Here is a 13,073-nt window from a genome sequence, read left to right on the forward strand (position 1 = left end):
GCACTGCATAGTGCTCATGTTACTGCAACATGCAACTACAGCTCCAGTAGACAACAACAATAAACAGAAAACCAAAATATTTGTAACGGAGCGGAAAAAGAAGAGAATTGGGGAAACAGTTTATTTTATGAGGGTTTCTGATGGTCTCCTCCTCGGCAGTAATCACTTTATCCACAGTGCAGCCAGCTGCATGACGGTTCCTACATCCTTACAGGCCGTAAAGGGCTTTTATATCTGTTCTACGTTTTCACGGTCTCCATTTCAATTTCAACTGGCAGATCCTCCTCGTATACGAGCACACTTTTAGAGAGACGTTCCTTGCACACAGCACACGTTGCTCTAAGTGTCTATGACCCAGGCCGTTTCGACCGTAACACACAGCAGATTTATGCAGATTGAAATCACTTAATTCTAACTTAAAGCAACGTGAGGTTACTTACAGAGAGTCTCGGTGAAGCGATGTTAGGCCTCGGTTGGTTCTGCACAGGAGGCATTGGGGGAACTGAGATTAAATGGAAATAGAAAAAGCAGGAGTCAGACAGACAGAAAAAGGGATGCAGAACGAGAGAGTGGGTTGGCGTAACACAGACACCATAAAAGTCTCTTCTTGCCACGTGTCTAAACCATGGTTTGTCACAGCTGGTCACAGAGAGAGGGCTGTTCTGCTGATTAAACTCTGCATCTCTCTCTCGAGCAGACTGGGCCACCTAATGAGATAAACTGACAGTCAAAAGGAGTAATTTCGTTGTGAATCATTCCACCTTCGCAGATGTGTGCATTTCAGAAAGCTGGTTTAATGCTGATGGACTGCCTACAGAGTGAAGGCCACACCAGAGAGAAAAAAACACTTAAAAGGACCTCGCCGAGTGAAAATGTGTGTAAGCATCAGCCGAAAGTGCTTAGCCTAAAAAATTAACAAAGAAAAAGCACTTTAGAACGCTAAACATGCATCAAAGAATATAGACTGGAATCTGGGGCCATACCTTGCACAGGTGAGGATGATGGTCCTCTGAAATGAGGGTTGATGTGAATGTTTTTGGGATGGTGCTGTTGGTGCTGCTGGTGTTGGTTGGGATGTGGGTGCGAGTGCCGTGGTGGGGAGTTCAACTGTTGTGTTCTGGGGCCTGGGGAACGGTGGCTCAGATGTGGCATCAACATCTGCAGCGGTTGCTGAGCAATTGGAGTGCCTGGATCTGGGAACAGCCCAGGACCTCCAGAGCTTCTTGGGCCGGGCAGACGAGATTGATGATGGTGATGCTGGAGCGGAGGAGTCATTCTGAGCTGCTGCTTTAAAAACGACAGAGAGAGAGAAGCCAAAGACCATCAATCAATAGCGTAAGCCTCCTCTCTTTCACCCCAAAAAAATCATTATCTTGTAGTGTTGTGACCTTGGGTCTCCAGACGACCCCTTTAATCAAGTAATCAATCATAAGAGCCAAGTGACTGGGACTGAATCTGAATTGAATGAGGAGTTTAAGACGAATACAAAATGTTCAAGTAGTCTCTCAAAAAACATGCGTTGTGCCTCTGTGTCCCTGTTGACTTAACCTAAAAGGACATCACCTCATTTGAAGTGAAGGGTTGACTCCACAAACTCAGATACACATTCCAGTCTTTCTGTACACACTCTATATTTATTAGCTCATGATCAGATGAAGACAACATGTGCTTTATATGACAACTCACAGACAGGAGTGGAGGGAAATTCCATTAAATCATTATGGCAGTGAGTGCACTATATACTGCTGTCAGCACCGCATGGTAAAAGAACACATCAATGTCGAGGAATGACAAGTTGTGCCAAAAGCCTAGAAAGTCAGGCTTTTCTATAAAAGAAAATCAGCTTTAAAAAAAAAAAAAAAAAAAAAAAAGGTGCAGCGCGAACGTTCGAACGAACAGCTCAAGCGCAAAGGGATTACACCCTCAACAGATATTTAATAATAATATAAGCGCAGGAAGCTAAATCCTTCAGCAAAGTACAAATTTAATTTGGTGTAATGCTTCCTCAATGGACTCCCGCCAAGTTATTTGCCATAATCCATATATCAACATGGATAAGAGAGGGAGTGAGAACGGTGATAATTGACTTTTACTCAAAAGCAAACTGACTCTGCAAGGGTGAGACAAGACGAGACAAAAGTCAACGCAACATCTAAAAACTGATCTTCAACTACCTCAAAAAAAAATAATCAAATGCCAAGCTTGCCTGACATTACAGTGCCTTTCAAAAGATTGTGGTCAGTAAGTTGTTTCTTAAAGTGGTCACTAATACTCATCAAGGCTGTATTTATAATCAAAAATACAAAAAACAAAAGAAATGCTATGACATTTTAAAAGAACTTTTATATTTTAGCATTTATTATAATGCAATTAAAGGTGCCATTTAATAAAAATCTGGACATACCTAGTAGGCAAAACTGAATATTAAGTGTTCAGTATATGAAAATTGGCATTCTGTGAGTCAAACCCAGTGGTTTCCTCATTCTTCTGTAAATCTTATGAGTATAAGGGGCAGTACACAGCAAATCGACACTTGGTCAATGGGCTTCATTGGTCAGAGTCAGTCCAGCTAGTTGCTTTGGTTTGGTTCAATGCAAAACCTCTCGTTGGGTTAACGTCAGAGCTCGTAGGCCCGATTCGGATGAAGAGAGCACTTTGACTGGTTATTCAGCAACGAATCAGAGCATGAGTGTGACATAGTGAAGTGATTTAGCAAGTAGGGATGGGATGATAACCGGTTTCAAGGTTTACCGCGGTTTGGAAAAGTCAAGGTTTTAAAACCCACTACAATTTTCTGTTATACCGTTCCTAAGGTATGTGTAAGGTTTATGTTTTTGAAACTTATGAAGGTAGCAGAGGTCAATGATTTATTTTAATTATTTAGCCTGACATGTTTATTGTTCCAAAATATTATAATTGCTTCCTAAAAAAAAAAATAGTGTTCAAAAGGGGGATTTTTAATGTTATTTGTTATATGTTTAATGCATGTTTCAGCATCATGTCATATCAGCTCTTACTGTTATTATTCTGGAGAGAAAGAACAACAACACAATTTAATTAAATGCCATTATGCAGAGATTGATATTAACTACTGCCTGTTTTTTTCATACATGTTAAAAGATTCAAAATACAACTCTAACTACATCTCTCTCTGTCACTATTGTCGAGTATGATTATAATTTAGCCTAGATTTAGCCTAGAAAATAGTTATTTTTGGAGGATTAAATATAACTAGCTAAAATAAACCTCTTCTCCACACTGGGGTAATAAATTAGAATAATACAAAATCTGCAGAGTTTAAACTTAAACAGTCTCAATCTTACTATTTAGACATCAGAAAACAATTTGACTTATTGAATCAATGGCATCTTTAAACACCGGAATTAGTGTAAATACAACCATTATATTTTAGAGGCTGCTGTGTCAAGTGCAAAGCTCTGTGAAAAGCAAGGCTCAACATTCACATTTGTCTAGAAATACCTGTAAAATTGGCAATTTCAAAACAAGGCTGTCAGTTCAATGACACCTGTCTTTCCACCGAAAAAAAACCCACGCAAAAAATGCATTCACAGGCTTTTCTATAAAGATTAGTTTTAAATGCATTTCCACAGGAATCACAATTGCAGGAAACAACTGCAATGAATGCTGATTGCTAATTTATGTGCACACAGTGATTGTCATGACAACAGCAGAGTGTAAAAGCACAATCTTACTGGCTGACTCAAAATTTTACCTTGTAAATGTGCATTTGTTCCTTCGGGGCTTGTCAGGATTATACGTTTACATGTGGACAATTCTACCTCCGCTCTCTTAATAGTCAATTAAGCGCAGGAGAAGCCTAGAAAACCCCTTGACACAGAATCACAATGGATAACAATCAGCATATGTGCTATTCACTTATGCTAAGGCAAAGGTTTGGAATAGAAGTAGAACAATTGTATATCAGTGTTTCAATTTGAGAAGCAGCATATTAGTCACTGCCCAGCCCACAACAGTTAGCAGCAGATGCCAACAATAACCAGAAAATCAGTACCTAAATAATATTCAAATGGTCCGCATTCCACAAAATAACAGTAAGTCCAATTTTATGGAACAGTGTAAATGCAATGATGTATTTAAGGTTTCTGTGGGTTTTATCAAGGTAAACCTAGGAGTGTAACATCCATATTGCTCAAATTAAGGGTTTCTCAAATTATAGTGTGTGATGCAAGACTGCAACTAACAAGTATTCTTGATACGTGATTAATACTTTGAATATACAAATATTAAAGTCTAAAATCAAAACCAACTGCTTGCTTTCCAATTTAAAATATACATTAAAAAACACAGAATTGCACAGAACAAATACTAAATTACAAGCAACACACTCAACTGAACACAACATTATTTATATTATACCTATTAACTATTAAGCCCCTTTATTGTTACTGCTCTCATAAAAATGTAATGTCTAGCAAGAAATATATACATTTTTAATTATATCATCACAATTACTGTGCTTCATCTTTTGCATGTTGGTACTCGTTCAGTGAAGTCTCTGAACTTTAACAGGTGGGCCTTTAGGCAAAATAAAAATAGTCTTGTGACTTCCTAACGTTTACAGATTAAGACTCAACTAGTTATGCTCGAGGGAACATGTCTCAAACACTTTAAACAGTACACAGCACATGTATGTCATGCCCATGTCAGGTCAAACTGCGTTGCATTCTTATGAAGAACTTATTTGAAGTGCTTAAAGCGTTCTCAGGTTTAGGACAACTTGGGTCATGAACTTTCCCCACAAGTCCACCCTATATGTTATATGTTCCTGTCATAGAAATGTGTTAATAACTAATGTAAAGTGACAAGACACACTCAATCAGTTATTTAAATCACTGTTGTTTTCTTAATGGATTGTAATTACATTAATTGATTTATTTGCCAAACTGTAAATGTTTCCTATTAAACTGGTCAATTTAAACTCACCCCTTAAAATCTCCACATTATTTTTTGATAGGTTTGTGTTCAGTAATTGATGCCTTTTGTTGACAACTTAAATAACCCTTTAAATTATGTATTTACAGATGTAAAAAATTAAAGTGGGTCAAATTGACCCCTTGGATAATAGCAAGGATAAGCTTCTTCTTCTACTATTTAGAACTCACACATTCTTTTGCACTAAATATAACCGATAGATGCAATACACTAATTAGTCTCTTACCTGCATTCCTAAGTTCATCTGCATCAACGGAGGCCTTTGCTCATTTATTCTACCCCGACCTCCGACTCCATCGCCGCGAAAACCTCCCATTCCAAACATGTGGAAATCACTTCTTCCTCCGAGTCCTCGACCTCCCGCTCCTCCTCTTCCTCTCATTCCACCTCTACCTTGCATTCCTCCTCTTCCTCCATCTCCATATGGGCCTCCTCTCCCTCGTCCTCCAAAACGACCCTGCTTCCTCTGACGCTCATTCTCCTCAAACTTCTGCAGGTCTGCTTTAGCTTCCTTAGAGAGCTCTGAAAGAGAAGAGAAATGAATGGCAAATGTTTTCATGAACAATCAAGTAGCCTTTTTTTATTCTGCACTTTATTAGGATAATGGAAATAAATTTATAATTTATAATACAATCTTTTTGGTTTTGATTTATGATCACTTGGGGAGCCAAGTTAAAGGGATAGTTTACGCAAAAATGAAGATTTTGGCCTCATTTTGTGAAACACAAATGATGATATTTTGAAGAAAGCTTGGCACCTACAACCATTGACTTCAATAGTATATTCAGTCTTTCCTAATATGGATGTTAATGGTAATATGTTTACAACATTCTTCAAAATATCTTGTGTTCAACATAATAAAAAATTTAACTCAAATTTCTTTGGAACAAGTGTAGGGTGCTTAAATTATAAAAGAAATCACTTTTGGGTGAACTATTTCTTTAGTTTAAACCTTAAAAGGTCATTTGACACGACATTAAAATTCTCAACAACCCATATTAAGAATTAGTTCATCTTCGGAACATTTTTTTCACAGCCATTTCATCTCAAATGCTTAAGATTCAAAACTTATATGAAGAAATCAGAAAATTAAATCAATAATCGAATTATATCTATATAATTTTATTAATCTTCTTAAGAGTTGGGGTTTATGACGACCATATTTTCTTTTCATTTTAGTCAACATTGTTTATAGCATCAAAGACTGGATCCCCGAAGCTCAGGTATGCTTGCTTGATCCACAAGAACCCTTAAGGTTCATTCTTGCATGTCACCGGAATGTTTGAGCTTCCACAAGAACCTTTGAAGTTCATTCTCAAGTGTCTGTCAAATGTGATTGAGCTTCTGTTCATTTGCTGATCAATATTTATAAGAAAATAAAAAACAAAAAATCTGCTCATCATATAAAGCAGGGGCTTTCAAAGTGTGTCAAATGGAGTACAGTGATGTCAACTGATAGATCCTTCTAAATATGAATAAAAAAAACAAAAATGAATGCAAAGAAACAGTAGGATTTGCTTGAGGAGTCATTAAATGCACAATAAATCTCAAATGAAAACTGATTTCGGGACTGAAAATTGGTGTTCTGTTTTGGGACTTTCGATGTAGGGACAAACAAAAAAAAATCTTAAAGGCCATGAGGGTGAATATTAGACTTTTTTTTTCTTTGGGGTTAAAAAAAACACTTCAAAGTAATAGTTCTCCAAAAGATTTGAATTCTGTTATCATTTACACACCATCCCCACTTGTTCCAAACCTGTCTGAGGTTTTATTTTTTGTTCTGTTGAACACAAAAGGAGACAGGGTTTCTGCCGTTTTTACGAAGTCTATTTATTACTTTTTAAGACCTTTATTAATGAAATTTCAGACTTATATTTTTACTTGCCCCATTAAAAAAAGAAAACATTTTTCAAACATATACTTATATGTTATTGTAAGAAAGATAACTAAACCAGGTAAATAGAGTTAATAAATGTAACTTTTGTTAAACAGTTTAATGGATTGTTGGTTGTACCAATTAAGTCTTAAGACCTGTTTAAAATAATTTAAGACCCTTAAATGCCTAAAATGTTGTTTTTGAAATTTAGGACATTAAGACTTTAAGACCCCGTGGACAACCTGGAAAATATTTTAAAGAGTGTTGGAAACCTGTAACCATTGACTTTCAATTTTCCTACTATGAATATAAGTGATTAATGGTTTCCTAAATATCTTGTTTTGCGGTTAACAGAACAAAATAATTGGGTGAATTATCCCTTCAAAAGAAAGTAAAAAAAAAATAATAAAGTATTTTCTTTTAGGTTATAAAGTAAACCATTAATACTTCCTTTTTAAAGCTCTTGGACACTTTTTTAAAACAGCTTTTAGAACAAATCTCAGATTACAACATCTCAATGCAGAGAAAAAATAACTAAAATGTTGAAATATGACAAAAATAAAGAGATTTCACCTTTTTTAATCAATAAAAAAGCATGCTGATGTAGTCACTGTTAGTGTCTAATGTCATCAGTGTCATCACATCTTAAGCAGGTTGCACACCAGAAGCGCCACTCGCAGCGCCATGCGTTTTAGAATTCTAAACATAGGTTTCTATCAGGGTATACACACACTGTTCATATTCCTGCCGCACCACAGAGCGCCATCTGATTAGTTTCATGTTAAATATCATGCGAATGTGCGCATCTGGTGAGTGATACTTTTAACTGTCATGTGCGTGCCGTGTCGAAGTGCCGAGCTGCGCTTCTGGTGTGCGACCTGCTTTAGAAAAAAGGTCATTAAACATTTTTCAGAATTCTTTTCATTTAAAAGATCAACACTTCTTTAAAACTAGAACAGTACAAAAACTAATAATTTATTTGTTAGCAACTAACCTAATGTTTCCGGGATGTTCCTTCTTTTACTAGCAACATCAGACAACCGGACCACTGTGTCATCTTTGCGCTCAGTCTTAAATCGCAGGCGGCCAGATTCTTCATCATCTTCCTCCTCCTCGTCGGACTCCTCCTTTACATCTGCATCCTGCTCATGCTCAGCCTCTGGATCGTTTTCATTGTCCGCCTAAAGTTTGCAGTGAACTTGCATCATACGGTGTGACTTTAAATCATCATCATGAATGAAGAGACCACAAACTCATCCTTTACCTCCTCTAATTCTGTGACCTGAGAGCTGTCCTGCTCCTCAGTTTCCTCCTCATGTGCCTCCTCTTCCTCCTCAGCCACTTGCTGTTGGTTAGTCTGCTGCTCTCTATATTCTGTTGGGTACTCATCCACCTGAAAGTGATAATCAAATATTTACTTGGTTATTTAAGCCGAACATGAGCATAAGGGCACCTGCGTATCCTCTATTGAAACACCTGCGGCTCTAGCATGTTACAGATGGACACTATCAGAACCTGCTCAATGTCAAAACCTGGAAAACCTGGAAAATGAGCACTTCCACTGTGTAGAGGCAACAGTAAAAATTTTAATTGAGGAGTATATTCGTTACACACAAAAACAGCTAATTTGGACAACAGCAATGCAGACACACACACACTGTGAGTGAATGCCGAGAGTAGCAGATAAGGCGGTTCTGAGAGCAGTTTCTCAATCAGATCACAAATAGGGCATGACAGATCAGATCCACCGTCCTAAAAACACATTAAAAAATATAAAAATAATGGCGTCAACAAGAATTACACCTGCTCCTTTCTGTGACCATGAAGTTCAATCAGAGATGACAGAATGTGCATCCTAGATGCCTTCTTACAAAAAAAACAAAGGAAAACTTATTACAGTCTCAAATGATGTCTTAGTCCTATTTGAACAACCAAACATGACAGAGTATTTTAAGTTGTTTAGCTACAGAAAAATCAGCAGTCATGCTTGAGCTTCATGTGTTATAGTACAGCTGACATTGCAGCCTGTTCAAACAAAACGCAAATGACTATAACCAGATTACTGTCAGAGACAGATGCAGAGCAGGAATGAATTATTTCGGTCAAAATTGTAATCAGGATTATCAGTGAGCCATATGACCAAATTGTTACATCCTACTATATTTATATATCCTCTGCAGATTCTATAGCTATTACACCTATACATTTAATACTACAAATGTATGTTAATATGTTAATTATGGCTGCACGATACTGGAAAAAATGGACATTGCGATTTTTTGTTTTTCAGCGATTTATATTGCGATATGAATATAATTTCACAAGATCCCTTTAGAAACTGTTTTTGAAAAAAAACTCATCATTTTACTTTGATTGTTAGTTTGATTTTGAGATTTTGTAGGTGAGTGCATCTGAGTATAATATACAAAATTACCATAAAATAAACTTTAGCATGAATGAAAACTATAGAATAATGATCAAAAATAAAATAAACATCACTTTATTGTTTTCCATAGTTCACAGTATCGATGGACAAATTCAATAATCAATGTGATAAATTCAATAATTAATTCAATAATCAATATCAATAATAAATTCAATAATGTAAAGCAACACTTTGCAATCAAATCATCAGCTCTGAACTGAGGTTACAGTTTAATTAATTATCCCAACTTGACACTGCAGATCCTGCAATGTGACTATTGCGGATTTGCACATTGCAATATCGATGCTAAAGCGATATATTGTGCAGCCCTAATTATAACGTACAAGTTACATTACTATTTTAGCAATGCGTAACCTCTATCCTAATATATTTTATTATTCTACTTCAACATAGAAAATAGATTCTAAAATAGTATTAGGGGGTTTCATGGCGCCAGTTAAAAAGGTAAAATTATGTATACACTATTTATTCAACCTTAAGGGGTTTCATACCTTCATGTGTTCCTTTTTCTGTTGAAGGCACACAAAAAAGACAATTTAAAAAATGTTAGAAACCTGTAACCACTGGTATACATAGAGGAAAAGCAAATACTATGGAAGTAAATGCTAATTCAATGCCATTCATTTCTCGTCTAACATTTTTCAAAATATCTTAATTTGTATTCAACAGAAAAAAAGCAAGTGAAGGATGGGTAAATGATGACAGATTTTTTATTTTTGGATGAACTATCCCTTTAATGGCACTTCTGAGCGAGAGGCCGGAAAGGCCCAGTGCAGCAATCTGAAATCGGGGAGGGGAGGGAAAGGGGGCGCTGAAGGGGAGTCTTCCTAAATTAGCATAACAGTGGGAGCCCAGTCTCATTACTATGCCCTATTACCATTCCTGCTGATATTTGAAATTCAATGAGATGTAAATGTTTGACATGATACACAGAGAATGGGAGATAAACACGCACACGGCTCAGTGGTGGTGAAAATATCATTGACTGTGTTGTCTTTACACACACTCGCACACACGCACGCGCAAACAGACACAAAGAAAGCTCCAGCGCACACATAGCTCACTGACAGGGAAATATCATCATCCGACTCTGAACAAATTCTCACACACACTCGAGCACAGAATGTACAAAAGCATCCAGAGAGACAAGCGCACAGCATCTGCTGACTACCTTGCTGAGCTTCCCATCCTCTACCACGGCTTTTGGGGGCTTTCTCACCAGAGGAACTTCTTCATAAAAGTACACACGTTTTTTTGAATGTCTGCACCACAGGAACTAGGAATTTATTAGTTATAGGAACTAAATTACCCTATACTTCAGAGAAGGGTTTCGCCCAGCACAATTGGATCTATCAATGATGCAAGCTGATTGGGTGAATGCACGCCACACAACACACTGACAAAACATTCTGAAGCACTAGGAGAGCTACATGTATGGATATATAATCTTACAGGCAATTTGCCTTAAGGTCTTTACACACTGAAGTCAATTTTTGTATGAGTTTTTTGTATTCATATGAGGAAAATTCATCACGTAAACAAAATTTGCACACTGAGTCAGATGCGTATTAATTAATCCATTACAAAAAAACACAAAACCTTTCGGAGTCAGTTCAAGCAGTGACACTTTGTCCTCCTCTCTTCTCCGAGATAAGAAAGAAAGTGGAATAGGCTACATATTGTGTTCATTCAATACTGCATAAAGAGGATGGAGAGTTTAGCTCATTATCAAAGTGCTGCGCTACGATTATCCGCTACGAATTTTGATACCTTGCTTGCGATACTTCACACATTCACATAAACAAAACAGATACTGACAATACCTATAGCCATTATAATAGATGGTGGCCATGTTGACGTGTCCGAATGCGAACCATGCTTTCTATTATAATGTCTATGAGCAGTACATCAAATGTATGGAGACACAGACACACACACACAAGCAGCAGGGGAGAGGTGCGCCAGTCACTGAACCCAGCATAGGGGTTCTCAACTGTCCTCCACATTGTCTTTATTTTATGCACAGTGTTTGTAGCTCAAATGATGGCATTTTGTATTTAGCTTTTCGATTGTACGGTGGCTCTGAACTGTCAAAGCACCTCTCAAAGCGATTTTTCGGATGAGAAAAAAAACGAACCCATTTAAAAAATTTTTTACAACAGACGAAAGTTTCAGAGGTAGTGTGTCAATACGATTAACAACGTGAGGTCGAATTAATTTTTTTAACATGTGAAAATTACGGACGAAAGTTTCGGACTCAGTGTCCAATAAGCTACAGTGTTGTGTCTGTTTTACTCAGCCTCGAAGATATATGCTTTTAGCTCTTTTAATTGCTTAATTTACTCATTTTAACTGATTAATCCATGTTTTCTTCTCCAAAAACGTGTCACGATTTTCGTATGGTTGCTTAAATGTGTTATGACCAAGCAATCAAGCCATGGTCAGAAAGTAACAGCAAAGCAGTATCTCTGCTCTGTTTCAGCTTGATAAAGCTATACCAGTGGAGCAAAGTGCTTGTGATATTTTATTTATGCTTGTTTGGTTACATCAGGCACGCTCAACCCTGTTCCTGGAGATCTAACTTCCTACAGAGTTTAGCCTTAACCCTGAACAAACAAACATGAACCAATTAATTAGGACATGAACAGCACTTGATAATAAAAAGACAGGTGTGTTTGATATGGGTTGTAACTGAAATCTGCAGGAAGGTAGATCTCCAGGAACAGGGTTGAGCACCCTGGTTTACAATGTCTGATTTGTTTTATCGAACAGTAAAACATGGCTGTTTACTTTCAGAAGTCATAGCGATGCTTTCTTTTCCCTGTAATAAAATGAAAATGTTTTGAAATATCGCATTATCTAGCATCCTATTGTATTTCATGATATTTAAAGCAACAGCTACTAGATAAGTGATGTCTAGCCCACACGGAATCAGATGTTTAGCCCATCATTGATTCTGTTTATTTACTTGTGTAAATGTGTGTAAATTTATATTTATTCATTTTTTTAAACTACTTTCAGTAATATTATTGACTAATATGAAAATATATTTATATGATTTATTTACATAACAGTGTGTACAGTAATATTTTCTGTCTTTTAGTAGATATATTAGACGAGAGACTTGCTTTGTTTACAATAAAGTGGATCTAATTGGATTTGCATTGTAAACATTAAATAAAAGTTAAAAAGGTATTCTTTTTATTTCATATATTAAGGTTTCAGTTATGATACTCCCAAAATAATTCCGCAGAAATCTGCAGATTTTTAACACAATTCTGCACAGAAATAGCAAAAAATGTCCGCAGATTCCATCTGGCCCTAGTGATGTCTCACTGGATGTTTTCCAGCTGATGTATAAACGTTCATTTTTTGGGGGCTACTGGAATCTGAAAACAATGAAGTCAGCCTGACACAACAAGCCTAGCTACCTGAAGTAAGAGTGGGTATTCATGAATAGTCATGATTGCTGAAAATTCACAACAATAACTCGCATACTAAACAACATTTTTGGATGTTCCAAATAATTAAACACTTTACCAATTAAAGATTCACGAATTTTACCAGTAATTTAACATTTCAAGCCCAAAGAAAAATTGGAACTTCCATCAGTGCAGAATTATGGCAGACATTAATCTAGACTGACATGAAAATATTTAATGTATTCATGTATGACCAGTGACCACAAATAAGAATATGGAGACAAAAAGATCCAAACTAACTCCATGTGGTTTGCGCCGTTCACGTAGCTTTGGAGTCATGACGCCTACAGCGACT

At 36.7% G+C, this 13,073-nt stretch overlaps 1 protein-coding gene across 4 annotated transcripts in view; it reads right to left on the reverse strand.

Annotated features, from left to right (window-relative positions):
- Positions 1 to 13,073, reverse strand: part of rbm33a (RNA binding motif protein 33a) — a 55,702-nt gene that overhangs the window by 30,643 nt on the left and 11,986 nt on the right. For 3 of the 4 annotated variants that reach the window (XM_056461916.1, XM_056461915.1, XM_056461913.1), the window contains exons 6-10: positions 8,115 to 8,243; positions 7,845 to 8,031; positions 5,201 to 5,496; positions 984 to 1,287; positions 441 to 502 (exon numbers count right to left, since the gene is read on the reverse strand). In XM_056461916.1, the coding sequence (XP_056317891.1) occupies positions 441 to 502; positions 984 to 1,287; positions 5,201 to 5,496; positions 7,845 to 8,031; positions 8,115 to 8,243 (978 nt within the window). The remainder of the gene's footprint in view (positions 1 to 440; positions 503 to 983; positions 1,288 to 5,200; positions 5,497 to 7,844; positions 8,032 to 8,114; positions 8,244 to 13,073) is intronic. The other variant, XM_056461914.1, reaches the window with a different exon arrangement.

The sequence above is a fragment of the Danio aesculapii genome, chromosome 7 (assembly GCF_903798145.1).
Source record: "Danio aesculapii chromosome 7, fDanAes4.1, whole genome shotgun sequence".
Taxonomy (NCBI): Eukaryota; Metazoa; Chordata; class Actinopteri; order Cypriniformes; family Danionidae; genus Danio; species Danio aesculapii.